The sequence below is a fragment of the Sorex araneus genome, chromosome 2 (assembly GCF_027595985.1).
Source record: "Sorex araneus isolate mSorAra2 chromosome 2, mSorAra2.pri, whole genome shotgun sequence".
Lineage (NCBI taxonomy): Eukaryota > Metazoa > Chordata > Mammalia > Eulipotyphla > Soricidae > Sorex > Sorex araneus.
In genome coordinates this window covers 197245754-197272762 of record NC_073303.1, presented here as the reverse complement: position 1 = coordinate 197272762, position 27009 = coordinate 197245754, and the positions used below count along the sequence as shown (strand labels likewise).

Below are 27009 nucleotides of genomic sequence, written 5' to 3'. Positions count from 1 at the left end.
GAGACCCGGAGCCGACCCCCGGCACCGGCGGCCCGGCCAGACGCCCGCGCCCCGCAACGCCCGCCACTCCTCAACCTACCCGAAGCCGGCCCCGCCGGGGGTGGGGGCGCTCCCCGCCCCTTCCATTTCGGGGCGCCGAGGGGCACCGACGACGTCAGGTTTTCCACCCGGAGTGGGGGGGGAGAAGGGGGCGCGTCTTCAAAAAAAAAAAACCAAAAATGCCCAACGAGGAGGGGGTGGGGCGGGGTGGGGGGCAGAGGGCCGGGATAGCGAAGACGCGCGCCCAGCTCCCCCCGCCCGAACCCCCCAGTCTCACGCGACGAGTTGCGAAATTTTCTAAGAAAATTATTTTAAAAAAAAGAAAATGAAAAAAAAGAAAATATTAAAAAAATAATAATAATTAAAAAAAAGAAAATCCCGAATCCTCCCCAGGCCCCTCCCGGGCCCGTTCCGGAGAGCAGGCGCTCCACACGAGCCGCGGCGGCCGCTCGGCCATTCGAATGCCGCCCGGGGACAGCGCCCGCGGCCGCCCCCCCGCCGCCGCCGCCGCCCCCGCACCGTCCGGCCACCTCCCCCTGCCCAACCCCCCGGGCTCGCAAAAAACAAAAAATAAAAATAAAAAAATGAAGTGGATTGAAGATTTCCACCCCCACCCCCCCACCCCCCCAAAGAAACGGCCGTTAGAGACCCTTTCCGGGCCGAGGCACCGGCCGGCGAGATCGGCGGAGGCGGAGGGGGGGAGGGGACGCGGCGGCGGCGGCGGCGGGGCAGGAACTAGGCCCGTCCCCGGCGGGCGGCGAGGCCTACCCGCGCCGCGCCCGAGCGAGGGGGCGAGCAAGCGGGGGACACGGGGCGGGGGTGGGGGGAGCAGCTTAACCCGGTTCAACAAGAGAGAGTCGTGGGTTACCTCGGAAATGGGCGAAGTTCTTCTCCGGGAAGAGAGGGAGCGGATGGTGGGGGGGGAGGGAGGGAAGGCCGGAAAATGGATCCCAGGCCCAGGCGGGGCAGTAGCGGGGCCTGAGGCGAGGAACGACGGCGTCGCTGAAGAGAGATGCCACGGAAGGCTACCTGCGACCCTAACGGCCCCTTAGGAGCAGAACAGTCTGGGAAACGTTTACCTGGAAAGCTCTTGCTGTATTTCCCGGAATTTACTGACCACGAAAGACCTAAAAATCTGCTCGATGTTGGTCGCCATGGCGTCCGCTCCGTTCTCTCAACTCCTCCTCGCTAGTCCTCCAGGCTCCCAGCATGCCCCGGGAGGAGGCGCAGCGGCCAATTCCGTCTCTCGTCGTCCTGATTGGCTGTGGGGGGAGCGTCCCGGCCGGCACGCTCCGCCGCCGAGCCAATCAGCGAGCACGGCCCCGCTCTCCTCCGCTGTTTCTGAGCGGCTGCGGGGGGGGGGAGCTGCTGACGTTTGCGCCGCGCACGACTCGGCCGCCATGTTAGTGACTGACGCAGACGCCATTACAGGAGAAGTCTCTCGAGACGGCTGTGCCCGCTCGTGTGGCCCGTCCCCGGCAGGGTTTGGGAGGCTTAAAGAGGTTGACACGAGGCGTCCTGGGAAAAGCACCCACGAGGGGTGGGAGCGAGATGGGTGCACCCGATCAGACGGGGCCTCCCACATGCCCGGGTGGCGCCAAGTGGTTTCATCAGGGAGGTTACATCCGGGAACCGAGACATCACACCCCACCCCCCTCCCCAGTGACGGGACTGTGTACGACAACGGTTTTTTTTTTTTCAATCCCTATTTCTCCAACGGCATCCTGTTATCGGCTTTATTTTGGTTTCTAAATAACACACTGGAGGACTTGAGCTCCCCCGTGTCCAATGCCTGATGCTAAGGTCTCCAGGCTTGTCCCGAGACACGGGGGCGGTAGCCGCTCCGTTTGGAAACACAAATTTAGCGAAGTGAGTTTGGCGTTTGGCGCTCCCCACCCTAAGAAGCCCAGGAGGCTCTCGCGGGAGGGGCGGAAGATGTTCCGCTGTATCTGATCGTTCAATGTTAAAGGATTGAAAGACGCCACTGAGGGCCGGCTCGCCCGGTCGCCGGGGAGAGCGCGGGCGGCCGCGCCCGAGAGAGGGAAGGGCGGGGGAGAGGGGGGGAAGAGGAGCAGGGCGGCGCTGGCCAATGGGGAGGTAGGAGGTTTCTGGGCGGGGCCTCGACAAACTTCCGGCGCGCCGAGGGATCGCTGCGCGCTCTGGGAGCGGGTGCGGACCTCGAGGGCCGCTGGTGTCGGTGCGTAAGACCCTTTCGCTCCCCAGGCGCGTCCCACGTGTGCTCGGGTTTGGGAACGGAGGCGCCGACGTGGAGTGAACGTGTCGGGACGGGTGCACGGACGTGGGACCTTCCCCTCTACTTCTCAGTGCTGCGGGTGGACGGGTGGCCATGTGCTTTTTTTCACTTCGCTGAAGTTTGCATTGTGTCTGATCACTTTCTCCTGCTCGGCCACGTTGCCCGGGTCTTTTCGCGTCTTTGATCTTTTGGCCTGGTAACTTGCTAGGGGGCTATCACAATTGCATATTTTTTTATCGGGTGCACCCCCTTGTCCCCGATGTGTTGCATTTAGTTCACTTTTGTGACTGGGGCCTAATTTTACATTTATTTTCCCCACCAGATCGTTTGAAATGCCATTAAGTGGCCGGGGGGAGGGTCCAGAGATCTAGGCTCTTGCTTTGCTTTCAGCGGACAGTTTTATCCCGGGCACCGCATATAATTACCCACGCACACCCACTCTGCACCGCCAACATTTACCCTAGGCCCCCTCCCGAATGAAGTGATTTTGGCCGTCTCAGATTCTGGTTATAACTTAATCCCATTAGATGCCTGATATCCCGAACGGTTGTTTCTCAAGGCATCCCGACTAAGAAGGGATAGTTCAACCCAGAAATTCAACCCACACTTAGGCGGTCTTGGAGCTGAGTCTTCCTAGCCCGCCCCCTCGGTGTAGATTCCCTTTTGTTAAGACCAAATGCTGTTTCATGAACCCACGATAGCAATTTTTCACTTTCCAAATTGTCAGCGATCGCTGTCTCTTCAATTTTTGCTAACCGTATATCCCACATTTAAAACCGAGTCCTGTTGACCTCTCAACTCCACGTGTTTCCTTTGAATTGGTTTCCCAGTTCGGCACGTGGCTCAGGTCCTCAGGGCTTACTCGCGGCTTGGTGCTCAAGGATCATATGGCGAGGCTGGTGGGGAGTGGAGGGAATCATACGGGTGCTCGGATGTTTCGTGCAAGACAAATACTTTATCATATGTCTGACTCTCTGGGCTTGTTTTTTCATCTGCTAAGGCAGAGGGATGAGAATATTTTTCAGTTCTTGGACCTGGAGCTATAGTACAGTGGCTAGGGTGCTTGCTTTGTGTGATACCAACCCTCGTTCAATTCCCAACACCCGCTATGGCCTTTCGACCCCTGCCAGGAGTGATTTTTGAATGCAGAACCAGGAGTGACCCCTGAGGATCGAAAGGTGTGGCCCCCCCAAAACTTAATCCACTTAACAAAGCTAACATCTAAAAAAAAATTACAAATTTCAGTGTTTCATTGTATGATTTCTGTACAATTAATGCCTTTGGTTTTTTATTATTTTATTTATTTTTAATTAATGACTCACCGTGAGGGTAGTTACAGAGTTTCAAGAGTTTCGTGCCTGTGTTAGTTATACAATACTCGAGTACCCATCCCTTCACCAGTGCCCATTCTCCTCCACCAATGGCCCCAGGGTCCCTCTCCCCTCCCTCCCCACTGTGACAGGGAATTGCTTATTGTTCTCTCTCTCCTTTTGGGTGTTATGGTTTGCAATGGGAGATACTGGGTGACTATCGTGTTCAATCTATAGTCTGCTTTCAACCCGCCTCTCCCATCCCGAGTGGATCCTCCACTAAAACTTTAATTGATGTTCCCTTCTCTATCTGAGCTGCCCTCTAAATAAATGCCTTTGGAAACTAGTAAATACTGTATTTATTCCTCGGGGCAGAGAGACACTGCGGAGATTAAGACTCTTCCCTTGCATGTGACTGGCTGCTTTGGATCTTGTTCCATCCCCAGCACTGCAAACCGTCCCCTGGGCCCAGCCAGGAATAGGGCATGGCCCCAAAACTAAATTGTTCATTCCACTGTTTTTTTTCTTTCCCCTATTAGAAATTTTTTGTCTTTAAAGTATGTTTGTCAAAAGTAATAAAACATGACCTATTAGCCTTTACTACCAAGTGTCAAATGGTACTAATTGTTTATAAATGTCTTTTCAATAATCCTCCCAAGGTGAGGATTCCCTTAAAAGATGGGAAGAAATTAAACTACAGCTAGCCGGGGCCCTGCTTGCCATCAGTTGGCCAGAACTCAAGAAGGACAAGTTCAGGAGTGATTTTCGTGTCGCCCATCACTTTCCAAACATCTGTAACTTAAGTCGGGGCTCAGGAGGCTGAGCGCTCAGGTGCAGATCGTTCCTGTCCATCTTTTCAATATAGCTCCCCCAAAGAAGAGTGGATTTTGTATCATGAAATGGTGGGGGCTGGGCAAAGGATGTTTCACTGTTGTTAAATTCGTAAAGTTCCTTTTATGATGTCCGTAAATACAATTGTTTTTATTGAAACACATCCCTGCTTATTCTTGACACACCTCTGAAGCTCCTTGGTGTTAGACCAGAGCCCAAAACGGGTAATTGTTTATAGGAACCTTTTTAATCCCCCCCCATTAGATAAGGAGGTGGATGTAGTCTGCCCTGCCCCACCTCCCTATTTCACTGGTGCAGTGCTTTTGTGGGAGCCACATCCTTCACCCTCTACTTCACTTCTATTATATCTTGGTGGACCATACCGACCTGTGCTCCAGACTCATTCCTGGCTTTATAAAGCTCAGGGATCGTTCCTGGTCTTGCTTGGAGCCCTACTGAGCCCAGGATTGTACTGTGGGTTGGTCATAGCCTCCTATCTATCTCTGCTCTCTACCTCATTTTTTTCTTTTTGGGTCACACCTGACGATGCAAAGGGGTTACTCCTGGCTCTGCACTCAGAAATTATTCCTGGCGGTGCTCAGAGGACCATATGGGATGCTGGGAATCGAACCTGGATCAATGACTCCTGATAGCAAATGCCCTACCCACTGTGCTATCGCTCCAGCCCCCCCCCCTTTTTTCTTTTTTTGTTTTTTGGGTCACACCCCGTGATGCACAGGGGTTACTCCTGGCTCTGCACTCAGGAATCACCCCTGGTGGTGCTCAGGGAACCATATGGGATGCCGGGACTTGAACCCGGGTCGGCCGCGTGCAAGGCAAGCATAGCACTCCAGCCCCACTCTACCTCATTTTTTTTATAAATTTATTTATTTATTTTTAATTAGTGAATCACCGTGAAGGCACATTTACAAATTTATACACTTTTGTGCTTATGCTTCCCTCATACAAAGTTCAGGAACCCATCCCTTCACCAGTGCCCATTCTCCACCACCAGTAAACCCAGCATCCCTCCCACCCTCCCCAATCCCATCTCCCCCCACCCCACCCTGCCACTGTGGCGGGGCATTCCCTTCTGTTCTCTCTCTCTAATTAGCTGTTGTGGTTTGCAATAAAGGTGTTGAGTGGCCACTGTGCTCAGTCTCTAGCCCTCATTCAGCCCGCAACTCCCTTCCCCCGCATGGCCTTCGACTACATTATAGTTGGTGATCCCTTCTCTGAGTTGCCCTTTCCCCAGAATGTGAGGTCAGCCTCCAAGCCATGGAGCCAACCTCCTGGTACTTATTTCTACAATTCTTGGGTGTTAAGTCTCCCACTCTGTTATTCTGTATACCATAGATGAGTGCAATCTTTCTATGTCTGTCTCTCTCTTTCTGACTCATTTCACTTAGCATGAAACTTTTCATGCCAATCCACTTAGATACAAAATTCATGACCTCCTTTTTTCTGACAGCTGCATAGTATTCCATTGTATAGATGTACCAAAGTTTCCTCAACCAGTCATCCGTTCTAGGGCATTCGGGTTTTTTCCAGATTCTGGCTATTGTAAACAGTGCTGCGATGAACATACATGTGCAAATGTTGTTTCGATTATACTTTTTTTGCCTCTCTTCTACCTCATTTTTAAATACCGCCCAGGGGCTGAAGCCAGGGAAAGGTGTGTGCTTTGCCTGTGAGAGGATTGGGTTCTAAATCCCAGCACCTCAAGGACCTTTGGAGCTGCCAGGAGCAACCCCCAGCATAAGGACAGGTGTGGATAGAGCTCTTCTGTTATGCATCCTAATTATTTACAATGAACTATGGGCTTCACAGATTGCAATTGGCTACACCTTTAAAAATCATAATTTGGGAGTGGAGGGGCTTCCGAGCAGTGCCAAGGCTCCCACAGGTAGTTCTCCGCCAACCTGGCCATTGTTCTAGGGCAAGGACCGCAGGAGGCACTGCTCCACTGATATATGCCAGGGACATCAGGGCCACCCCAGCAGATACGAGGGCCTCCAGCACTGCGCCTGGCCAAACTGAGGAATCAGACCCATTATACTATTTTCTGGCCCAGAAATCTTTTTTTTTTCCCGCTTTTTGGGTCACATCCAGCGATGTTCAGGAGTTACTCCTGGCTCTGCACTCAAGAACCATCCCTGGTGGTGCTCAGGGGACCATACGGGATGCTGGGAATCGAACCCAGGTCAGCCATATGCAAGGCAAACGCCCTACGCGCTGTGCTATCACTCCATCCCCGCAGAAATCATTTCAAAGTATATGCATTCTACAATAAATCAGCTGTGGGTTTTTGGTTTGTTTATTTTTCCCTGAAGTTTTTCTTTCATCTTGAATTCTTGTATTGCAGACACGGATGGCAGCCCGAGTCCTTGTGATTGGCAATGGAGGAAGAGAGCACGCACTGGCTTGGAAACTTGCACAGTCTAACCATGTCAAGCAAGTGTTGGTTGCCCCAGGAAACGCAGGCACTGCCTGTGACTTGAAGATCTCAAACACTGGTGAGCTTGTTTCTCAGAGGGAAGCTGTGGCTGATACTGTGAGTGATAGACTGTTGGAGACGTTTGTTCGCAGTAGTTAATTACGATTCAGATTTGAATGATTTCTGTTACCTTGTCTGAATGTTTGAGAATACTTATTTGAATGTTTTTCCCAAGGCATGTTCTAAATTTGAGGGCCAGAGTGGTAGCACACAGGTAGGGCACGTGGCAGACCCAGGTTCAATCTCTGGCATTCTATATGGTCCCCTGAGCACCGCCAGAAGAAATTCTTGAGTGCAGAGCCAGGAATAACCCCTGAGCATCACCAGGTGTGACCCAGAAAGCCTCCCCCCACAAAAAAAATATTTTAAATTGTTCTGGGGAGGGGCGGTGTCACACTTGGTGGTGCTCGGGTTATTCCTGGTTTTCTGGCTCTGCACTCAGGAATCATTCCTGGCAGTGCTCAGGGTACCATAATGGGATGCCGAACCAGGGTCGGCCACGTGCAAGGCAACTACCCTGAACTATTGCTCCAGCCTCCAAAATCTTAAACCACCCCCCTTTTTTTTTTCTTTTTGGGTCATACCCGGCAATGCTCAGGGGTTACTCCTGGCTCTGCACTCAGAAATCATATGGGATGCCAGGGATTGAACCCGTGTTGACTGCATATAAAGTAAGCGCCTTACCCCCTATGCTCTCTCCCTGGCCCCTGGATTGAAGGTATTGTTTTTTGGCAGTAATAAGTTGAACATTGCTGTTAAATGTAAGCTGTGGCGAGTTCAGTTTCAGAATAGACCTCAACCGTTACTGCTCCACTGTGAAAATGGTGGGTGGGAGTGTATTAGATAATAGACTGTGGTAAGCTCTTAAGTGGCTTTCCTTAGTACTTAGAATAAGACACAAGCTCTGTAACATGCTTTCAGCCCTCGGTGCTCACCAGAGAGACTGTTGAGAAGGCTAGTGCACCTGCTTTGCCTGCCCAGCACCATATGGTCCTTCGAAGTTCGAGCCAGGAATAGCCCCTGAGTGCACCACTGGAGCCAACGAGCCAGGAGCAAAGCCTCTTGTGACCTGGTTTCTCTCTGCATTTCTCACTGGGTCTTTTTAATTTTTAGCATTTTTTTTCTGTTTTCACTGCTTTTTCCATGCAATTTCCCAAACACACTTGGACTTTGTATTTTCACCCCCACTTAGCATCACTGACTCCCTATCAAGTCAAGCTTCAGCATAGAAAAGGCTTTTTGCTGTGGCTTGGTTTTAGTTTTGGGGCCACACCTAGCCATGTTTAGGGCTAATTCCTGGTTCTTCACTAAAGGGATTGCTTCTGATGAGCTCAGGGTACACTGTGGGGTGCCGGGAATTGAGCCTAGGTCAGTTGTGGGCAAGGCAGGCTCCTTACCCCCGGCACTGTCTCTCCAGTCCCAGGATAGAAGGTTTTTGTGCCTTGTTTTTTTTGGGCCACACCGGGTGGTGCTCAGGGCTTACTCCTGGCTCTGTCCTTGGGTTCATTCGTGGTGGAGCTCAGGGGACCATATTGGGTGCCAGGGATCAAATGCAGCTTGGCCCTGTACAATGCAAGTGCCCTGCCCCCTGCACTGTCACTCCAGCCCTAGCATATAAGGTTTTGAGCAGAGAGACAGTACAGTGTGTAGGGCGCTGGCCTTCATGTGACTGGCCCGGCTTTTTATCCCCAACCCTTCCCCTTAGCATCATCAATAGTGATCCCTAAGCCCTGGCAAAAGAAAACAAAAAAACAAAAATAGAGGTCTCTAGCCAGAGTCTAGTGCAGTGTGTAGGATACCATTTGCCTTGCCTGTGATCCGCCTGGGTTCAGTCTACCTGTGTTTCCCTGAGCACCACCAGGAAGAAATCCTGAGTGCAGATTCAGGCGTAAACCCTGAGCACTGCTGGTGGTCCCATATGCACATGCATGCACATAAGCATGCATGCTCGAGGGCTTATGTCTAGGTAAATATGCCCTCTCCCATTTGTTTGATTTCGATCACGGCTGCCGCATTTACTTCTCTGTCTCCCATATTCCTCCCCTCTTAGAATGTCAGCTCTGAACTGTAAGCTCCGGTTGGGGATGGGATTCTGCTATCTTCCTTTGCCTTGGAAACATTCTGCCTAGTACCCTATGTCCGTGCGATATTTATGGAGAGGAAAACATAGACCCAAGTCACCAGCTAGAAGAAAATGACACATGTTGGAGTAGGACTGATAATACGAGATAAATAAGACAATGTGCACTTCTCTGGGAGTGAAGAATTGTATCTGTTACTGCAGAGCCGGCCTTTCCTGTGCCGAGCTGCTTGACTCTGCTGAGTCCCATGCTGTTTTCGTCCCTGATCCCACTCCATCAGTGCTTGTGGACTAAGTACTCCACGCTCTGCCCTTTTTCCCGAACTCATCACAAATAGCACGTGTGTGCAGGGTGATGCAAGACTTGGCCTGGCTTTCCCGGGGGGCGTTTATAGAGCCATTTGGTCCTGTTGCTAGTTCATATCTTAGGACTTTTATCAAGAAAGAAAAAAATTTTTTTTTAGTAGAACAGATTTATTTGGAGGGTTTTGAAGGTATGGGGAGGAGGGGGCAGAGAGTGTAACTCACTCAAGAGAACGCGGGCTTCTCCAAGGGTGGAGAGAGCCCCTATACACATTTCAGCATCAGATATAAAGGCATGAAAATACACATCTCAAGAGGGGAAATGCGGGCAACATACGTCCTTGGGCAGCGTATGCGTCAAGAAAGAAAATTTACCTGGCTTTATGTGGGAGGACAAAGCTGGGTCTGAAAAATGATTCACTTCATAGGTTACCTATCTTCACTTGGGCCCAAGAGGGTACAGAGATTAAGGCACTTGTTTTGCATGTGGGATGCCAGGGATCGAACGGGTTCTGCCGCATGCAAGATAAGCACCCTGCCTGTCAGACTCTTGTTTGTTTGTTTGTTTGTTTTGTGTGTGTGAAGTAAACTAATTTTTACTGAAACTTTTAAAAAGATTTTGGGGGGTGGGGAGGAACACAGACTTGAAGAGCAAGGTACCCACCAGCCCTTACTCTGTGGTACATTTTTTGTTTACTTCCACAGTCACACTGGTGAAATGAACAGCATGGTCAAAATATCGGGGACTCTTTAGGACATTTACTATATATTTTATATATTTATTTTCTTTTCTTTTCAGTTGAGGGGTTAGTCCTGGCTCTGCATTTAGGAAATCCTCCTGGTGGGGCGGGATCAAGGGGACCAGCTATGGGATTGCTGGGGTTTGAACCCACATCAGCTTCATGCAAGGCAAGTGTCATACCCACCGTACTATGGCTCTGGCCCCAGCTTACCAGAATTTTCACCAGATGACTACAGTGATAATAAGCAACTGAGCTTTTTGGTTTCCCATGATAAAACTGACCTGTGCCAAGAAAAGAAAACCAGCAACACACAGTACTTGATCATGAGCAGCCGTCATTGTTAGTGTCTGTGAAGGATGTCTTTGTGAGTTGGGTTTATTTCTCTCCTGTTCACAGCCATCTCAGTAAGTGACCACAATTCCCTGGCTCAGTTCTGCAAAGATGAGAAGATTGATCTGGTGGTGGTTGGACCAGAAGCACCTCTGGCTGCTGGTAAAGTCCCTGTTCATCAGTATCTGTAATAGCAATTTCTAATCCACTTACATCCCAAAGTATCGTGTTCGTTGGCACAGTGTATGCAGTACCGTTATCTAACCCAGTTACATCCCAAAGCACATGCAGTACTTAGATCTCATTTATTCCAATCCATTTTAGATACAGATTTTTAATATGGTATTACATTAGAAAGGGAACGTAAACCCAGGGACGCTGGGTTTACGGGTGGTGGAGAATGGGCACTGGTGAAGGAATGGGTTCCCGAACTTTGTATGAGGGAAGTATAAGCACAAAAGTGTATAAATCTGTAACTGTACCCTCACGGTGATTCTCTAATTAAAAATAAATAAATTATTTAAAAAAAATACCGTTCATTTTAAATTTCTCTCATGTTTCCCACGATTAGATTTCGATTTTAGCCTTGCTTCTCAGGAAATTCACAAAAATGGTCTTCTTATTGCCCTTTTCCTAGTGGTACAAGATGCTGCTTACTCTAATAGCTACTAAGTAGAAACTATAATTTCTGAATTTTCTGCTCTTTATCTAGATTCTATTAAGAGGAAAATCAGTTTACTATACTGTATATGTATTTTTTTTAAATAACTTTGGTTTTGGGTTAAATTTTTGAATTATTTCTGATCCATAATTATCCTCATGTACACGTGTATGTTTATTTTAGTAAAATTGTTCTAATTTGACTAGTGGAAGAACCTGAACATTGGATTCTGTTTGCTTTTTTTCTCAAAACACAATAAAATAGCAACATTGTAAATACGAAGTACCAATTCCTTTGGGAACGTTAAACATTTTTCTATATAATATTATTAAAGTTTCATGCCTTTTCTAACTGGAAAAAAAAAAGCAAAAATAAATAAATAAAAAGAGCAAAATTATGCAAAGTTTATTCTCTGCCATCAATTACCTGCATTTTCTCAGAGTTGATTTTAGTCTCATCCCAAATTCCCTTAAAAATTCAGATTTTTGATGGACCATCTCCTGCAGGGACCTTGGCTCACCCGTGGCTGCTTGTCTTTCTCTCCCTAGGAATTGTTGGGACTCTGACAGCTGCAGGAGTACGATGCTTCGGCCCAACAGCAGAAGCAGCTCAATTGGAGTCCAGCAAAAAGTTTGCCAAAGAGTTTATGGACCGACATGGCATCCCAACTGCACGGTGGAAAGCCTTCACCAGACCGGAAGATGCCTGCAACTTCGTCATGAGGTACGCAGAAGAGTGCCTGGAGGATAGTAGAGGTTTTATTATGAGAAACAGGGCGTGTGCACAGGGGGAGGGGGGTGTGGGGGTGTGGGGGTGTCCGTGTCCAGGCATCCCAGGGCCTCACACATACACTTTTTTTTTTATGGTGAAAAAAAATTGTATTTAGGATTAGCCAGCTGGACTGTTTAGATGATCCGGAGCCAGTCAAACATATGCCTTTTTCTCTCCATGAGGCCTAGTCAGGGTGTTGACCTTGGCTACATCAGTGTCATAGAGCTTCTTCATAGCCTGTTTAATCTGGTGCTTGTTGGCCTTGACCATCCACAATGAACACAAGTGTGTTGTTATCTTCTGTCTTCTTCAGTAGTCAGTAGTCAGAGGAAACTTGATGATGGCATAATGGTCAAGCTTGTTCCTCCTGGGGGCGCTCTTCCGAGGGGATTTAGGTTGCCTTCTCAGCCGCGGCCTTTTGGGTCTGCGGAAGGTAGGTGGCATGCGGATATTTTTCTGGCTGTGGTCGCTTTTCAGCACTGCTTTCTTGGCCTTCAAAGATTTGGCTTTGGCTTCAACTTTGGGAGGGGCAGGGGCTTCCTTCTTGGCTTTCAGTGCCATCTTCGTAAAAAAGACTGTTGGGTACACCCTTGACTACAGAGACACAGGCCCAGACTGTACCTGCAGGTCACTCTTGTATCACAGATTTATGGAAAGCAGCTGAAAGTCTAAATGTTGTCTTCTTCCAACATCACAGTGAAGTAGAATTTTGCACAGATGTAATTGCATAGTCGTACCCTTGTAGAAAGAATGAGTTGCTTAAATATTTATTACTAACATTTTCTAGGGGGGTAGTATATTTGGTTCTGCAGCCAGGCACTTCACAGCCTAATTGACAGAGTCTGTGGCCTCTTACAACATAATCATATTTCATTAATAACTCAGGAGAGGAAAGAATCATCTCTTGGCATTCTGCTGCTCTTGATTTTGAATCTCAAACACTTAGTACTCTGTTTTATAGAAAACCTTGAGCAGTTGAATGTTGGTAGATAGTGCCTTTGCCCCTTCTCTTGACACGGCTCCCCGTTACCTAGTGTAAGTGCCTTTTACTTGGTGCAGCTTCATTCTTCATCCTACAGGACTTCTTAGACACGGAATATTATTTCCTAGGAGGCAGATGCCTTCTGTAAGTAACAAATTTGTTAGAGTTACTTACACTCTTCAGATTTCTAGTCTCACCCAGTCCTTATGTCCTGTGTCCTCTGACCACACACACACACACACACACACACATTCAGTAGAAGATACTGTCCACAGTGGTTTCATAGATGAAGAATTTCCAGAAATGGTCTTTGTCCAGGCTTGTGTTGGACTCCTGTGGCTACATCTTTGACTTGAATGCAAATGCAGTTCACTGCTCAGAGTTTTAAAGATCACTCCAAGTTTGCTCAATGTTTTATTTTTCAAAGCTTTCGCCTTTGTAAAAACTCACCTAGAGAAAGAGCAAAATTGCATCTACCATAAGATCGAGGCAATGGGGGGAAATCTTGGCAGCAAAACAGTGTACTGGCAGGAAATGCTGTAAAAGGGTGCGATCAGCGGCATGTGTCTTTCTGCTCTCCAGTTCTTGCTGAGTGCACACCAGCTCCTCAGCCCTTTTCTGCTTTTAAGCTGGGGACTGACTCTTGCTCCGTCTTAACAGCGCAGACTTCCCTGCTTTGGTTGTGAAGGCCAGTGGTCTTGCAGCTGGGAAAGGGGTGATCGTTGCCAAGAGCAGAGAGGAGGCCTGCAAGGCTGTGCAAGAAATTATGCAGGTAGGTCAATTCCCTGAAAAAGCCACTTTTCCTCTGAAAATGTCACTCCAAGTCTTCTGCACAATCTCTCTCCCTCACCATTAGGGAAGCTTTCTTCGAAATCACGAAAGCAAGTTACTGTTTATGATTCGATGCATGGTCATTAGTCTCTGTAAGAGGGCTGCCACCCAGTAATGCTGAGTGATAAATTGTGAGTCTGTTCTTTTAAAGTGAGTTCTGGCACCCTTTTTGTCTGTTGCTGATAGAAAATCTGCACACTATAGGGCAGACCAGTTCTCAGTCCCCCAGAAGCGCACAGGTATTTGTCCCAGGCCTAAGACATGTGAAATAATTAATACACTTGACATATTCTTTTTATCTTGGTTGCTAGGGGGGTCACACACACACAAACCTTGTAGAAATTTATTTTCACAGACAGCCTTTAGAATAATTAGGGGTGGCCAGCAGAATTGTAGGTAGAACTTAAAAGGAGATGGTGGTCAACATGTTTTTCTGTTACCTAATTTGAAACTGCAGAACAGAATCCCCAAGGAGACTGAGTGTGGCATTGGTCCATAGGCACCGCTGCTAGCCCACTCTGTCACTGTCATTTTCAGATAGAGCTAGTTGCCTACTCCTTTGAGACCTCAGAGGGGAAAGGGAAGTTTGGATGCCAAGATGTTGGTTCGTGCTACAAATGGTATGAAATGACGACAACAGCTAATTAAACAGTAAACTCCTTTCCCCTCTCCCCCATCCCCACCTCAATGTATCTAAGGATAAAGCCTTCGGAGCCGCTGGAGAAACTATTGTCATTGAAGAGCTGCTTACAGGAGAAGAGGTGTCTGTACGTATATGGCACAAATACCCCTCTAAGCTCCCAGCAGGCAGGATCCACTTCTTTTAAGAACATCGGCCCAGGGGCTAAAGCAATAGTACAGCGGGGAGGGTATTTGCCTTGCACGCAGCAGGCCCAGGTTTGATTCCCAGCATCCCATATGGTTCCCGAGTACTGCCAGGAGTAACTCCTGAGTGCACGAGCCAGGAGTAACCCCTGTGCATCGCCGGGTGTGACCCAAAAATCAAACAAACAATAAAAGAACATGAGCCCAGGGGAAGGGAGGTAGCCTTCGCACGAGGCCCTGGGTTCAGTCCCTGACCCCACAGAAGCAGCATTTCCTAATGAATTTGTGATACGTGTGGTATTTGGGGTACCGGTGGAAGCAGTACCCCATGTATCAATATGGATTTTGTGTTTAGTATTTAAACTTGGGTCGCGGGAAGCATTTTTTACTCTGAGAGTCACTTGGTTTGTTCTCCTATTCCAGCTCAAAATTTACAGTCTTTTGGGCCCAGGGACAGAAGTTAGCAGTAGGACACGTGCTTCACCTGGATGAAATCCTGGGCTTGATCCCCAGCCCCACCAAAAGGGTGGATACGACTGTAAATTCAGACTGCTCAGGGATGTTTGTGTTTTGACTTACTTGCTTTAAAGAGAAAGGGGGACTGAGCGATAGTAAGATATGGTTCTCCACTCCCCACCAGAATCAGCCCTGAGTATCCCTGGGCGAGGCCCCTAAACTAAACATTTCAAAAGTGAGAAAGAGAAAGCAAGAAAGAAGGAAAAAGGTGTGTCTGCCTGTCCCTGTGTTTCAGGTAAAGAGCCTGTTTTGTGTTTTTCGCAGTGTCTGTGCTTCACCGATGGGAAGACTGTGGCCCCCATGCCCCCCGCCCAGGATCATAAGCGGCTGCTGGAGGGGGACCAGGGTCCCAACACGGGGGGCATGGGCGCCTACTGCCCAGCTCCTCAGGTATTGCCTGCTGGGTGGGTGTGAGGGTTCCCCAAGTTCAATCATAGAAAGCACTGAGTCCGTCTCGGGGCGTGGACTGTTTCATTTGTCCTTGGGGCAGTGCTTAGGAGACAGTGTTTCAGATGCCAACATCCTCTCTTCCCTAGGTTCCTAAGAGCCTGTTACTAACGATTGAAAACAACATCCTGCAGAGGACGGTGGATGGGATGCGTGAGGAGGCCGTGCCCTACACTGGTGAGCACAGCTCACCCCTGGGACAAACCTCTCCCATTGTCTCCTCTTTATTTATTTGAGCCATCCCTGGCAGTAGTCAGGGCTGACTGCTGGCTCTGTGCTCAGGGATCACTCTTAGCAAGGGCTCTGTGGACCTACATGGTGCCAGAGATGGAATCTGCACCAGCCATGGGCATGGCAAGTGCCCTACCTGCTGTACTAGCACTCCGGAACCTCTTATTTTTAATAGTGGGCAGGGGGAGAGGGGTACCACATCTGGCTGTGCTGAGGGTTCCCTCCTCGCAGGCTTGGGGGAACATGGGATGCCAGGGATCGAACCCGGTTTGTCTTATATGCAGGGCTAACACCTACCAATTGTACTATCACTCTAGCTCTCTGCACTATTAATCATTATTGTAATATTATGGGTGTTCCAGAAGTTTAGACATGTTTTTTCTAATTTTCTTGGTTCTAATACAACATCTTGATTATAAATTGCCTGTTTTGGTGGGTTTTTTTTGTTTTGTTTTTCTTCCTCTTTGAACATAGGTGTTCTCTATGCTGGTATAATGCTGACCAAGGATGGACCCAAAGTTCTGGAATTTAACTGTCGATTTGGTGATCCAGAATGTCAAGTGAGTGATAATTTTTAAAAATACAATATAGAGGTGGAGCAATAACAGCTGGTAAAGTCGCTTGCCTCGCAGTTTTCATTCCCCAGGTCCCCATATGATCCCTGGGCACAGCCAGGTGTGGCCCAAAAGGGAAGAAAGAAAATACAAATTATTTTTTCTATAAGGTGTCCAGGTTTTTGTTTGGCTTTAGGTGGGCCAGGATTTAAACCCTGGACCTCACACAGGAAGGCAAGTGCTCGACCTCTGAGCTACATCTCTGACCCCAAATTCTAGGTGGTTTTGTTTTGTTTTGTTTTGTTTTATTTTGTTTTGTTTTGTTTGGTGGCCACACCTGGCAATGCTCAGGGGTAACTTCTGGCTCTGCAATCGGGATCCACTCCTGGCATTGTTCAGGGGACCATATGGGATGCCAGGGAATCAAACCTGGGTCAACCACGTGCAAGGCAAACCCCCTACCCGCTGTACTATCACCCCGGCCCAATTCTAGGTTATTTCAACCTCGGAGTTGTTGGGCCTTGAAGTAGTGTCATCCCCTCTGGTTCTTTGGGTTCCACATCTACAGAATCAGCCGAGTGCTGGTGAAAATACAATCACCTGAGCGCAGGTGAGGCCTCGGCTGGCTGTGACTATGGAACACGCATTTGTTCACGCTCTTTTCAGTGTTCTAGGTATTCTAAGTAACTTGGAGAGGGCGGATGTGCTCTGCCATTTTATAGATGGGTTTGAGCAGCTGCCATCCTTGGGGGAGTTGCCTGGGGAACTCAGGGGATCCCCGAGAAGGCCAGGAGCAACCCAGGGGGATGCGTGCAGCTTCTTAGAGGGAAGCTAAGTGTGCGTCTCAGTTGTCGCCTTGATGCTGTGTTCCCAGGTGATCCTGCCACTTCTGCAGAGTGACCTGTATGAAGTGATCCAGTCTACCTTAGATGGCCGGCTGGCCACATCTCCACCTATCTGGCTGGAAAACCGCGCCGCCATCACTGTTGTCATGGCGAGCAAAGGTTATCCTGGAGACTACGCCAAGGGTGTGGAGATCACAGGTGAGTGTGGGGAAGCCAGAAGCTGAGTCACAGTGGGACGAGGACCGCCCCGAGCAACTGCCTGGTTCGCCCTTTCTAAGGTGTCCGCTGTCAAATTCCTCAGTTTTCTTTCTTTTCTTTCCTTTTTTGGAGGTGGGGGTGTTTGGTGCTCAAAGTGTTTCTGGCTCTCTGCTCACAAGTAAGCCTTGGGGATGCTAGCGGGACGCTGGTGGTCCCTAACCCTAACCTTAACCCTTTGGCCCTAACCCTAACCCTGGCCACCTGTACTACCCTTCGAGTCCACTTTTTGAGGATTTTTAACATCACCGTGTTACTTGTGGCATGCACATTCTAATACCCAGAATTGCAGCTTTGTGGTTGGGTTGGACGCTGCCCAGCTCAGTTTTTAGGAGTCGTCCCTGGTGGTGTTCAGGGGGCTATAATGCAGTGGCAGGGACTGACTTCAGGTCTCGTGCATGCAGAGCACTTGCTCCTGTCCCCCGAATGCCTGTATTTAGGGGCCAGTGCTCCCGTCCCTTCCTGCGCAGGGGAGCCTGAAGCGTGCTGGTCAGGCTCCAGGGAGCCCCCGGCGCCTTTCATTGCCACCCTCTGAGAGCCCGGAGATGGCGGGTGCATGAGGTTCCTGGCAGTTCTCAGCTGGCAACCGGCTGGGCTCTCAGAATAGTCCGAGGACAGTCCACGGCATGACTCCTTCACGCAGGTCAGGAAGCACTGCAGAGACGGGAGTCTCCAGCTGGGAGGCTGCGGCCAACAGTTCCAGCACTGTCTGTCATCCTGAGCGACATGGGCTCAAACTTGTTCTCTGGCACACGGGTTCTTCTGATAACTGTACTTGTGTTTTGTCTTAGGGCTTTCTTAGTATTTTCTCTTCTCTAGCTTGGTTGTGAGGATACAGTACTATGAAATGCGTGGTCCTAGCTAGTTATGTTGCCTGTCGGGATATCCGCCGCAGTAGGTGATTGGGTCAGTTTGGAGGGGAATCAGAAGTCATGGGTACATTTTCAGCTACGTACGTAGTGGGGGGTTAATACCTGCGCACCCCCATTGTTTGGGGATCAGCCGTATAGCCTTCTCTGCCTTTACAGGAGGCGAGGCATTTAGCTAAGCAGTGGGAAATAATGTGGTTGAAGGTGCCAGGTGGGCAGGGTAATAATTCAGCTCCAGTAGTTGTTTGATTTGCACGCGGCCAACCCAGGTTCAATCCCCAGCACCCTGTGTGGTCCCCCGAGCCTGCCAGGAGTAGTACCTGAGCCTGGCTGGTGTGGCCCCAAAACAAAATGGCCCTTTAAACTGTGTTCTAGGCCCTGCTGCCTTTTTTTTTTTTTTTCTTGATGCCTCTTGGACCACATCCATGATGGTGTGGGAAGAACAGCTCACTGCTCTGTACTTTGGGGTCACTCCTGGCGGTGCAGGGACAGAATGCCAGAGGTCATATTGTGGTGCCTGTGGCTCACTCCCTAATACAGAGCATGCACTTCCGCCTTGTAAGGTGTCACCCCAGCCCAGTTGTATTTTTTCAGCAACTTTATCTGGAAAGCTGATGGGTTTTCTTTTTTTTTTTTTTTTTTTTTTTTTTTTGGGGGGGGGGGGGAGGTCACAGCCGGCAATGCACAGGGCTTTCTTCCTGGCTCTGCACTCAGGAATCACCCCTGGAGGTCCTCAGGGGACCATATGGGATGCTGGGAATTGAACCTGGGTCGGCCAGTGCAAGGCAAACGCCCTACCCGCTGTGCTATTGCTCCAGCCCCTGGGTTTTCTATTTATTTGTTTTTCACTTATTTTTTTTAAAAATTAACGAAATGTGGGGGCCGGAGCGATAGCACAGCGGGTAGGGCGTTTGCCTTGCACTCGGCCGACCCGGGTTCGATCCCCGGCATCCCATATGGTCCCCCAAGCACCGCCAGGAGTAATTCCTGAGTGCAAAGCCAGGAGTAACCCCTGAGCATCGCTGGGTGTGACCCAAAAAGCAAAAAAAAAAAAATTAACGAAATGTTTCATTTCATTTATTTAAAAAAAAAAAAAAGCTTCCGGCAATCAATTGCAGACTTGATTTTATTCATTGACATGAAGAGGGTAATTTTTGGTTGTGTCTTTTTGGGTCACACCCAGCAATGCACAGGGGTTACTCCTGGCTCTGCACTCAGGAATCACCCCTGGAGGTGCTCGGGGGACCATATGGGATGCTGGGAATCGAACCTGGGTCGGCCGCGTGCAAGGCAAACGCCCTACCCGCTGTACTATTGCTCCAGCCCCTTTGGTTGTCTTAGCTTGACTTGTGAGGAGGGAATAACTGAGTCTCAGGTGTTTCAGCGCATGCCTCCCAACCCTGTCAGTAAATCAGTGCTGCTTATAAGACACATGGTTTCTTGTATCATATAAGATTTCAGTTCTGATGGTCCCCTGAGCACCGCCAGTTGTAATTCCTGAGTGAAGAGCCAGGAGTTACCCCATGCATCGCCAGCTGTGACCCAAAAAGTTAAAAAAAAAAAAAAAGATTTCAGTTCTGTGAGGTGAAGATTTGGGGGGTGGGGGGGGCAGGGGGGAGGATGAAGCTGCTGGTAACGTGACAAGCGTTCAGTACTGTTTTGACAGACGATCCTGACGTGTCCGTGACATGTGCTCTCTTCCAGGCCTCCAGGAGGCCCACGCCTTGGGGCTGCAGGTGTTCCAGGCGGGCACCGCCCTCCGGGGTGCCAAGGTGGTAACGAACGGGGGGAGAGTCCTCACCGTGACCTCCATCCAGGAAGATCTCATCTCGGCCCAGCAGGAGGCCAGCAGGGGGCTGACAACCGTGGCGTTCGAGGGAGCCGTTTACAGGAAGGACATCGGCTCTCGGGCCATAGCTTTCCTCCAGCAGACCAGGTAAATCCCGCTGACCTGGACGAGGGCGGCCCAGCCTCACAGTGGCGTCCACAGGCTCGAGAGAAGCCTTGTGAGTGGGGGTGTCACTCAGAAGGAGCACTTGGCTTGCGTGTGTAAGGCCCCGAGTTCAACCCATGACACTTGCCCCAAAGTGGGTCAGCTCCGCCGACCCACTGATTTAGACTAAGTCAAAATTAGGTACAAAGATAGCCAAGGGGCCAGAGCGATAGTCCACCAGGTAGGGCATTTGCCTTGTGTGCAGCCAGCTCGGGTTTGATCCCCAGCTCCTACTCCACCAAAAGTACTTCCTGAGTGCAGAGTGAGGAATGACCCCTGATCACTACCACGTGCGCATCACCCCTCCCCATCCCTGCCCAAAGAAAGGTATTCAAGTGAAATTAGGGTAAAACAACTTGATGGCAACTTTGTATTTGAGAAGTTTAGCAAAATTATGGTGACAGTAAGGATTCTTTCTTACACGACATACATTAGCTATATGCATTTGGCTTGTCTGTTATTCCTCACATCTCCTGATTGATGGAGATGTGAACCGTGTGTAGAGCAGACTGGCAGCCCACACACACATACACATACTTGTGGGGGAGGGGATATATTCCTTAATTTGTTGCACATTATATCATGGTCCTTGGTTTTATCAAAGAAATCGAGATCAAAAATAGCAATCATTAATTTTGTAATTGGGTTCTGCTGTAAACATTGAGACCCTTTGTCACTACGTCAGCTGTATTTGTGATTCCTTACTCATTACTGATGTGGACAGCTATTCCTTCGAATAAACAATAAAGTACTACTTGAAATGTGGACGTTTTGCTTTCTTAAATAGATACTACATTTAAGACAGTTCTTTTTTCTGAGTGTGGTACCAGGGAACAAACCTTCATCCATGAGACGTACACTCTTATTACTGACACACTTCCCCAGCCCTCATCAGCAGATTTCTAAAGTTTTAAACTAAGAAAGAGCTGGGGGTGGAGGGAGGTGTCTTGCCTTGCACACACACACAGGTTCAATCTCTGGCATCCCATTTGGTCCCCCTAGCACCACGAGGAGTGATTCCTGAGCTCCACCGGGTGTGGCCCCAAACCCAAAAATCAAAAGGGAAACTGGGGATGGGGAGTTAGCTCAAAGGGTTTAGTGCTGCTGCTTTACACACGGGCCCACGTTCAATTCCTGTCACATCAGTTCCCCCAGACAGTCAGGAGTAACCCCTGCACACCACATGGTGTGACAAACAAAATCTCGGGGCCAGATATAGTACATCAGGTAAGGTGCTTGCCTTGCACACAGCAGGCCCAGGTTTGATCCCAGCCCCCTGGGGTCCGCAGGAGTGATCCTTGAGAGCAGAGCCAGGACTGAGCCCTGAGCACACACAGGCATGGCCCAAACCACCCCTCTCCCACCAAAAAGGAAAAATAATAATGAAACTGCTATGCTAACATTTTCAGTTTTAGTATTTTCAATCGGGACACCCCTTGTGGGTGCTCCAGTGATGCTCCTGGCCGTGCGGGCTTTGGGGCCCTGCAGTGCTGGGGCCGTCGGGCCGCTCCGCACTTGTCCGAGTGTCAGGGTTTCCAGTAAAGAGCATGGGTGGCTGTGGTCGCAGCTGCAGCCCGAAAGGGTAGGTTTTACTAGCTAGAACACCCCTGTCGAACCTTGATCCCTGGCCTCACTGGGTAGGGGAGGGGCACAGGCTGCCAAATGTCTCAGCTTTATTTGTACCCTAACATCTTGTTCCTAATACAACTTCATCTGTGTCTTCATGCATCCCAATAGGCCAAAGTTGCTGCTTCTCAAGCTTACCGTTCACTAATGTGGTCCCCAACTTGTCCTACATGGAAGATGGTTTTCTGAAGAGCATCTTGTCTAGCTTATTCTTAATTATAAGGAAATGAAAGCTCTAAGGGTGGAATTTGCTCTTGTCACAGCAGCTCAGCTTAGTTATTTGAGGATTCGAGAGAGAGAGAGAGAGTGTGTGTGTGGGGGGGGGGGATTCCTATTTGAGTGTGTGTGTGTGTGTGTGTGTGTGTGTGTGTGTGTGCATCCATCTTCTCATGCCCAGCCCTCGCAGAGCATACGGTCTCCCACTGAGTTGCAGCTCCTGCTCTGTAATCCTAATTTCTGTAAGGTGTTGGCAGTGCCCGGGATCAAACCCAGGGCCTCACATGCAAGGCATGCTTCTCCACTCACCCATACCCCTGGGTCCTAGCTGTTACTTCTGGGCTCATTTTCAACATTTCTTCCCACACCAAAACTGAACAGAGAATGGTGGACGAAAAGTACCAGTCTGTTAGGTTTTTTTTTTTTTTTTCTTTTTGGGTCACACCCGGCGACACACAGGGGTTATTCCTGGCTCATGCACTCAGGAATTACTCCTGGCAGTGCTCAGGGGACCATATGAGATTGCTGGGAATCGAACCTGGGTCGGCCACGTGAGGCAAACGCCCTACCCGCTGTGCTATCGCTTCAGCCTCATAAAGTGGTTTAAATAAACTTCAGTTTCCTGGACCTGCCCTAGACCAAAGGAATGAGAATTCATGGGCAGGACGGCGCTGTAGGGATATAAAAATTATTAGGAATGTCTTCTGCTTTAAATAATACTTTCAGTTCCCCTGGCACGCAGTTGACTGTTGCTTTTCTGTTTGGTTTTTAACTAGGGGCATGACCTACAAGGAATCTGGTGTCAACATTATAGCTGGAAATACGCTAATCAAGAAAATTCGTAATTTTGCGAACAGAACCTCCAGACCAGGTATAGTCAAGCCTCTCCTTTGCTGATTCTTGAGCTGGCGGACATTGTAAACTGATTGGGGTTTTATACTTTACTGGGGGGAAATGTAAATGCCAGATTGAGGCCCACTTGTTCTAAGTCTTCAACAACCGAAGTCCAAAGTTTGCTTCCTTGTCTCTCTTATTTTTCTTCTTCTTCCTTGTCCCTTAATACTAAGGAAAAGGCTTTTTTTCTTGCCCCCCCCCTTTTTTTTTTTAATTTTGGCCCAGAGCCAGCTGTACTCAAGGGGCTATACCTGACCCCAAACTCGGGGACCATGCAGACCTTTAATATTGAATCACGCTATTTTTTTTTTTTTTATTTTTTGCTTTTTGGGTCACACCTGGCAATGCACAGGGGTCATTCCTGGCTCATGCACTCAGGAGTTACCCCTGGCGGTGCTCAGGGGACCATATGGGATGCTGGGATTTGAACCCGGGTCGGCCGCGTGCAAGGCAAACGCCCTACCCGCTGTGCTATCACTCCAGCCCTGAATCACGCTATTGATCCGTTCTTTGTGGCGCCCTCCCCGCTCCCAGGCAGGCAGGCTTGTTCTAACATTCTCACTCGGCAGTGGTGGAGCTCTTCACTTTCGGTCTTCCCCAACAGGCTGTGATGTTAATCTCGGAGGCTTCGCTGGCCTCTGTGATGTGAAAGCAGCTGGTTTCAAGGATCCTCTTCTGGTCAGTGGAACAGACGGTGTTGGGACTAAACTGAGGGTAAGACAATCAGCTTTGAGAATGTGGGAGGGGTGGGAACTATGTGCGGAACTAAAGAGCCACACCGAATAGCCGGGTAGTGTGATCACAGCTTCTGCCCATTTTCTCCGTGTTTGATTTTGGGGGCCACCCCCGGTGATGCTCAGGACTTACTCCTGGTGCTGCTTTCAGGGGTCAGTGCAGGTGGGATTGAGGGACCACATGGGGTCCCGGGGAATGAGTCCAGGTCAGACGTGCGCAAGGCAAGCACCCTACCAGCTGTACTGCCAGCCTGCAGGCCCATCAGCCCGTTTCTGACGATGCTACAAAGGTTATGTCCGCATGGAAATCTTAAGGGAGCTCTTGGGTCACGGGCCGAGTCCTACGCTTCACAGATGTGAAACTGGCTTTGTTCCCCGGCGCTACGCACAGAAAGGAAGAAAAGGGAGAAGCGGGAGAGATAGTACAGCAGGTGAGGCACATGCCTGGCACATGCCCTCCGTGAGTTCACTCCTCCGCATCCCAGACGGTCCTCTGAGCACCACTAGGAGTAAGCCCTGAGCATCGCTGGGTATGAGCCCAAAAACAAAACAGAAAGTTAAAAAGGAGGAAAGGGTATGTCTTTGGACCAAGGAACTTAAGCCATATTTGTCTCTACCATTCAGAACTGCTATCCAAAAGTCAGTCTCGGTCAGCCTGCCTCGGTAGCTGAGCAGGGGGTAATGGGAAAGTGGTTCATTTTCCCATGCAATGCCGGAGCCTGCCTCCATAGCTGAACAGGATGCATCGGGAGGTGCTTCTCTTACACCAGGGTCTGTGCTGTTCCCCTGCAGATTGCCCAGCTGTGTAATAAGCATGACACCATTGGTCAAGATTTGGTGGCCATGTGCGTGAACGATATCCTGGCCCAAGGAGCGGAACCCCTCTTCTTCCTTGATTACTTTTCCTGTGGAAAACTTGACCTCAGGACAGCTGAAGTTGTCATTGCTGGAATCGCCAAAGCGTGCGAAGAAGCTGGGTGTGCTCTACTTGGTATGCTCTCTCCGTTTCCGCCTCCTGCCCTTCTTAGCGCCTGCCAACCCCGTGTGCAATTGTGCAATCACCGGGTGGCTGGGAAAGCCCAAGGCGCTCTCTTGCTGCCTGCGTTTGGTGGTCTCGAGCCGCTCCCCATGGGCGGACAAAGGAGGAAACGAGGCCAGACTGGTTGGTGATCAGCTGCCATTTATCCCATTCTCCCCACACGCCTGTTCCAGTCTCACTAAGTTCCCCACTCTAGTCTCACACTGCCCCTCACTCCCATCTCCTCCTGTCAGTCCTGCCCATCTCTCCATGCTCCGGCAGGTCTCTCTCTCGTCTCTCACCAACTCCCAACCTTGGTGGCAGCAACGACACACCCAAGTTGGGTAGCCCATCATCATATTAAAGCCCTTCCTGGACACAGATCAGGCTCAAGGGCAAAATACCACCTAGGGGTTTTTCTCTTCTCCTTAGTCCAATTACTTAATTAACATCTTAATTAAAATCTTAGTTCTACTTCTTAATATTAGTTATTTTGTATGGACACAGTAAGAGCTTGTAGAGTGGCTCTCTTGGGGACATCTTGCTATAGATCTCAGACTATGCTCAGGCCAGATTAATCTTTCCTAACCCTAGCAGGATTCTAATCCGGATGTTACTTTTTGAATCATGACAGAATTTGTCCACGACCGTGCTCTTAACTTATAGTTCAGTATTGTGGCGCTTTGGCCTGGCCCATTTCAATGCCAGGGGAGCTTACAGCTTTCCCTGGGTCCATCCAGTCCTTCGTTGGGACTCTGCTTTGGGGGATCTAGGAAGTCAGGGTAACTGAGGCTTAAGTAGAGAGAACAGATGCCCAGGAGTGAATATCTTTCAGAGTCAGTTAGCTCCCAAGTTACAAAAGCATGGCATTGACTGTCTTCCTGTGTCCATACAAAAAGGACATTGTTTTGAAATAACTATGCAGGGGACTTAAGGAGAATAGAAAAGCAATATTTACAAGTTAACAGTCTGATTAGGAGATAAGGGTAATTGACCAGTTGGGGAAGCAGAGCACAAAGAAAGAGGTTGCACAGAGTTAAGGTCCCACCAGCCCACCGGGTTTCTGGGAGTGTATTGGGCCCAACAGATTTATGGGAGTGCAAAGGAGATGGCACCTGAAGGCCACACCAAGTGGCAAGATAAGCTGACGCCAGCTGTTTTCCCTTTTAGCGCCTGAAGGCCATACCACGTGGGGAGGATGCATTGATAGTTTTTTTATTTTTTGCCAATTACCTCTATCTCCTGTTTCACTGATAAGAATGTATGTAGATTTTAGCCCACCTTTAGAGAATAAAACAGAGACCCTCTCAGCAAAAAAGGAAGGAAGGAAGGAAGGAAGGAAGGAAGGAAGGAAGGAAGGAAGGAAGGAAGGAAGGAAGGAAGGAAGGGGTTACAAATAAACACAGGAATGGGAGCACTGTGATGAGAGTAACCCAATAAACCTAAGCTCCCTGTGGCAAGGCAAAAGAAGAAACCAATGTTATCCTACATGCATTGGCCATCAGTGCCCATCTAGGAGCCGCAGGTGTCTTTCTGACACCCCCTGAGCCCTCGGCCCTTGTGAAAGGGTTCCTCTCCCTGACTCCCACTCTGGGACTGGCGGAAGACTGAGTCTTTCTCCTTGTCCTTTACCCACCTGTTCCCACCCATCTTTCTGGGTCACTGCCTCCAGACAAGATAGAGATTCTTCCTGGCTAGCATGACAGTAGAGGCCTTTGGGTTCCAAATCCTGACCTAGACCCACAAGACGAGTAGAGTGTGGGGCCAGGAATGTAGCTCAGTGGGGGGCACTTGTGTGCATGGGAGGGTTGGGGAGCGAGCTGCCCAGCGGGGCCACACGCCGGACATCACAGGCCCCCAGCAGAATCTCCAGCCTTTTGGGGGGCCCACTGAGAGGCCTCCCACACACTCCAAAAATAGAATGGAAAAAAATACAGGGCTGGAAAGATAATACAGCGCTTAGAGCACTTGCCTTGCATGTGGCAAATCCATAATGGTCCCTTGAAGACCACCAGGAGTAATTCCTGAGTGCAAAGCCAAGAGTAAACCCCTGAGCATCTCTGGGTGTTGCCCAGAGACAAAAAAAAGTAGAATGTACTTTATAAAAATACTAGCATTTTTTTTTAAAAGAAAATTCTGTCTAAACATAATTATGGTCACTGGACAAATGTCAACCCAAAATAAATTTTATTTTCCTTCATATTTTAGAATTGCTTCTAACTTTTACGTTTGCTGCCTAGACTTCCAGATTGTCGACACAGTATGGTCCTAATGTGAATGATTCCTTTTTGACTGTGGCATTAGAGTTCGGCAGCCCTAGGAAGTGGCCTCTCTCAGCTGGCACCATGTGGCAA

At 49.3% G+C, this 27009-nt stretch overlaps 2 protein-coding genes across 9 annotated transcripts in view; one reads left to right on the top strand and one right to left on the bottom strand.

Annotated features, from left to right (window-relative positions):
- SON (SON DNA and RNA binding protein) overlaps nt 1-1274 on the bottom strand; it is a 33975-nt gene extending 32701 nt beyond the window's left edge. For all 6 annotated transcript variants that reach the window (XM_055126936.1, XM_004620357.2, XM_055126937.1 and 3 more), the window contains exon 1: nt 1119-1274. In XM_055126936.1, coding sequence (XP_054982911.1) covers nt 1119-1195 — 77 coding nt within the window. In that variant the 5' untranslated portion in view covers nt 1196-1274. The remainder of the gene's footprint in view (nt 1-1118) is intronic.
- A 495-nt stretch (nt 1275-1769) lies between these two features.
- Nucleotides 1770-27009, top strand: part of GART (phosphoribosylglycinamide formyltransferase, phosphoribosylglycinamide synthetase, phosphoribosylaminoimidazole synthetase) — a 38228-nt gene continuing 12988 nt past the window's right edge. The window contains exons 1-15 of one of the 3 annotated variants that reach the window (XM_055128228.1): nt 2211-2236; nt 6091-6202; nt 6800-6950; nt 10454-10549; nt 11597-11771; nt 13462-13573; nt 14331-14399; nt 15238-15363; nt 15510-15597; nt 16126-16211; nt 17080-17248; nt 19879-20110; nt 22786-22880; nt 23508-23617; nt 24430-24628. In XM_055128228.1, the coding sequence (XP_054984203.1) occupies nt 6806-6950; nt 10454-10549; nt 11597-11771; nt 13462-13573; nt 14331-14399; nt 15238-15363; nt 15510-15597; nt 16126-16211; nt 17080-17248; nt 19879-20110; nt 22786-22880; nt 23508-23617; nt 24430-24628 (1702 nt within the window). In that variant the 5' untranslated portion in view covers nt 2211-2236; nt 6091-6202; nt 6800-6805. Of the gene's footprint in view, nt 1909-2157; nt 2237-6090; nt 6203-6799; nt 6951-10453; nt 10550-11596; nt 11772-13461; nt 13574-14330; nt 14400-15237; nt 15364-15509; nt 15598-16125; nt 16212-17079; nt 17249-19878; nt 20111-22785; nt 22881-23507; nt 23618-24429; nt 24629-27009 lie in introns of those variants that run through there. The other 2 variants (XM_055128226.1, XM_055128227.1) reach the window with 2 other exon arrangements.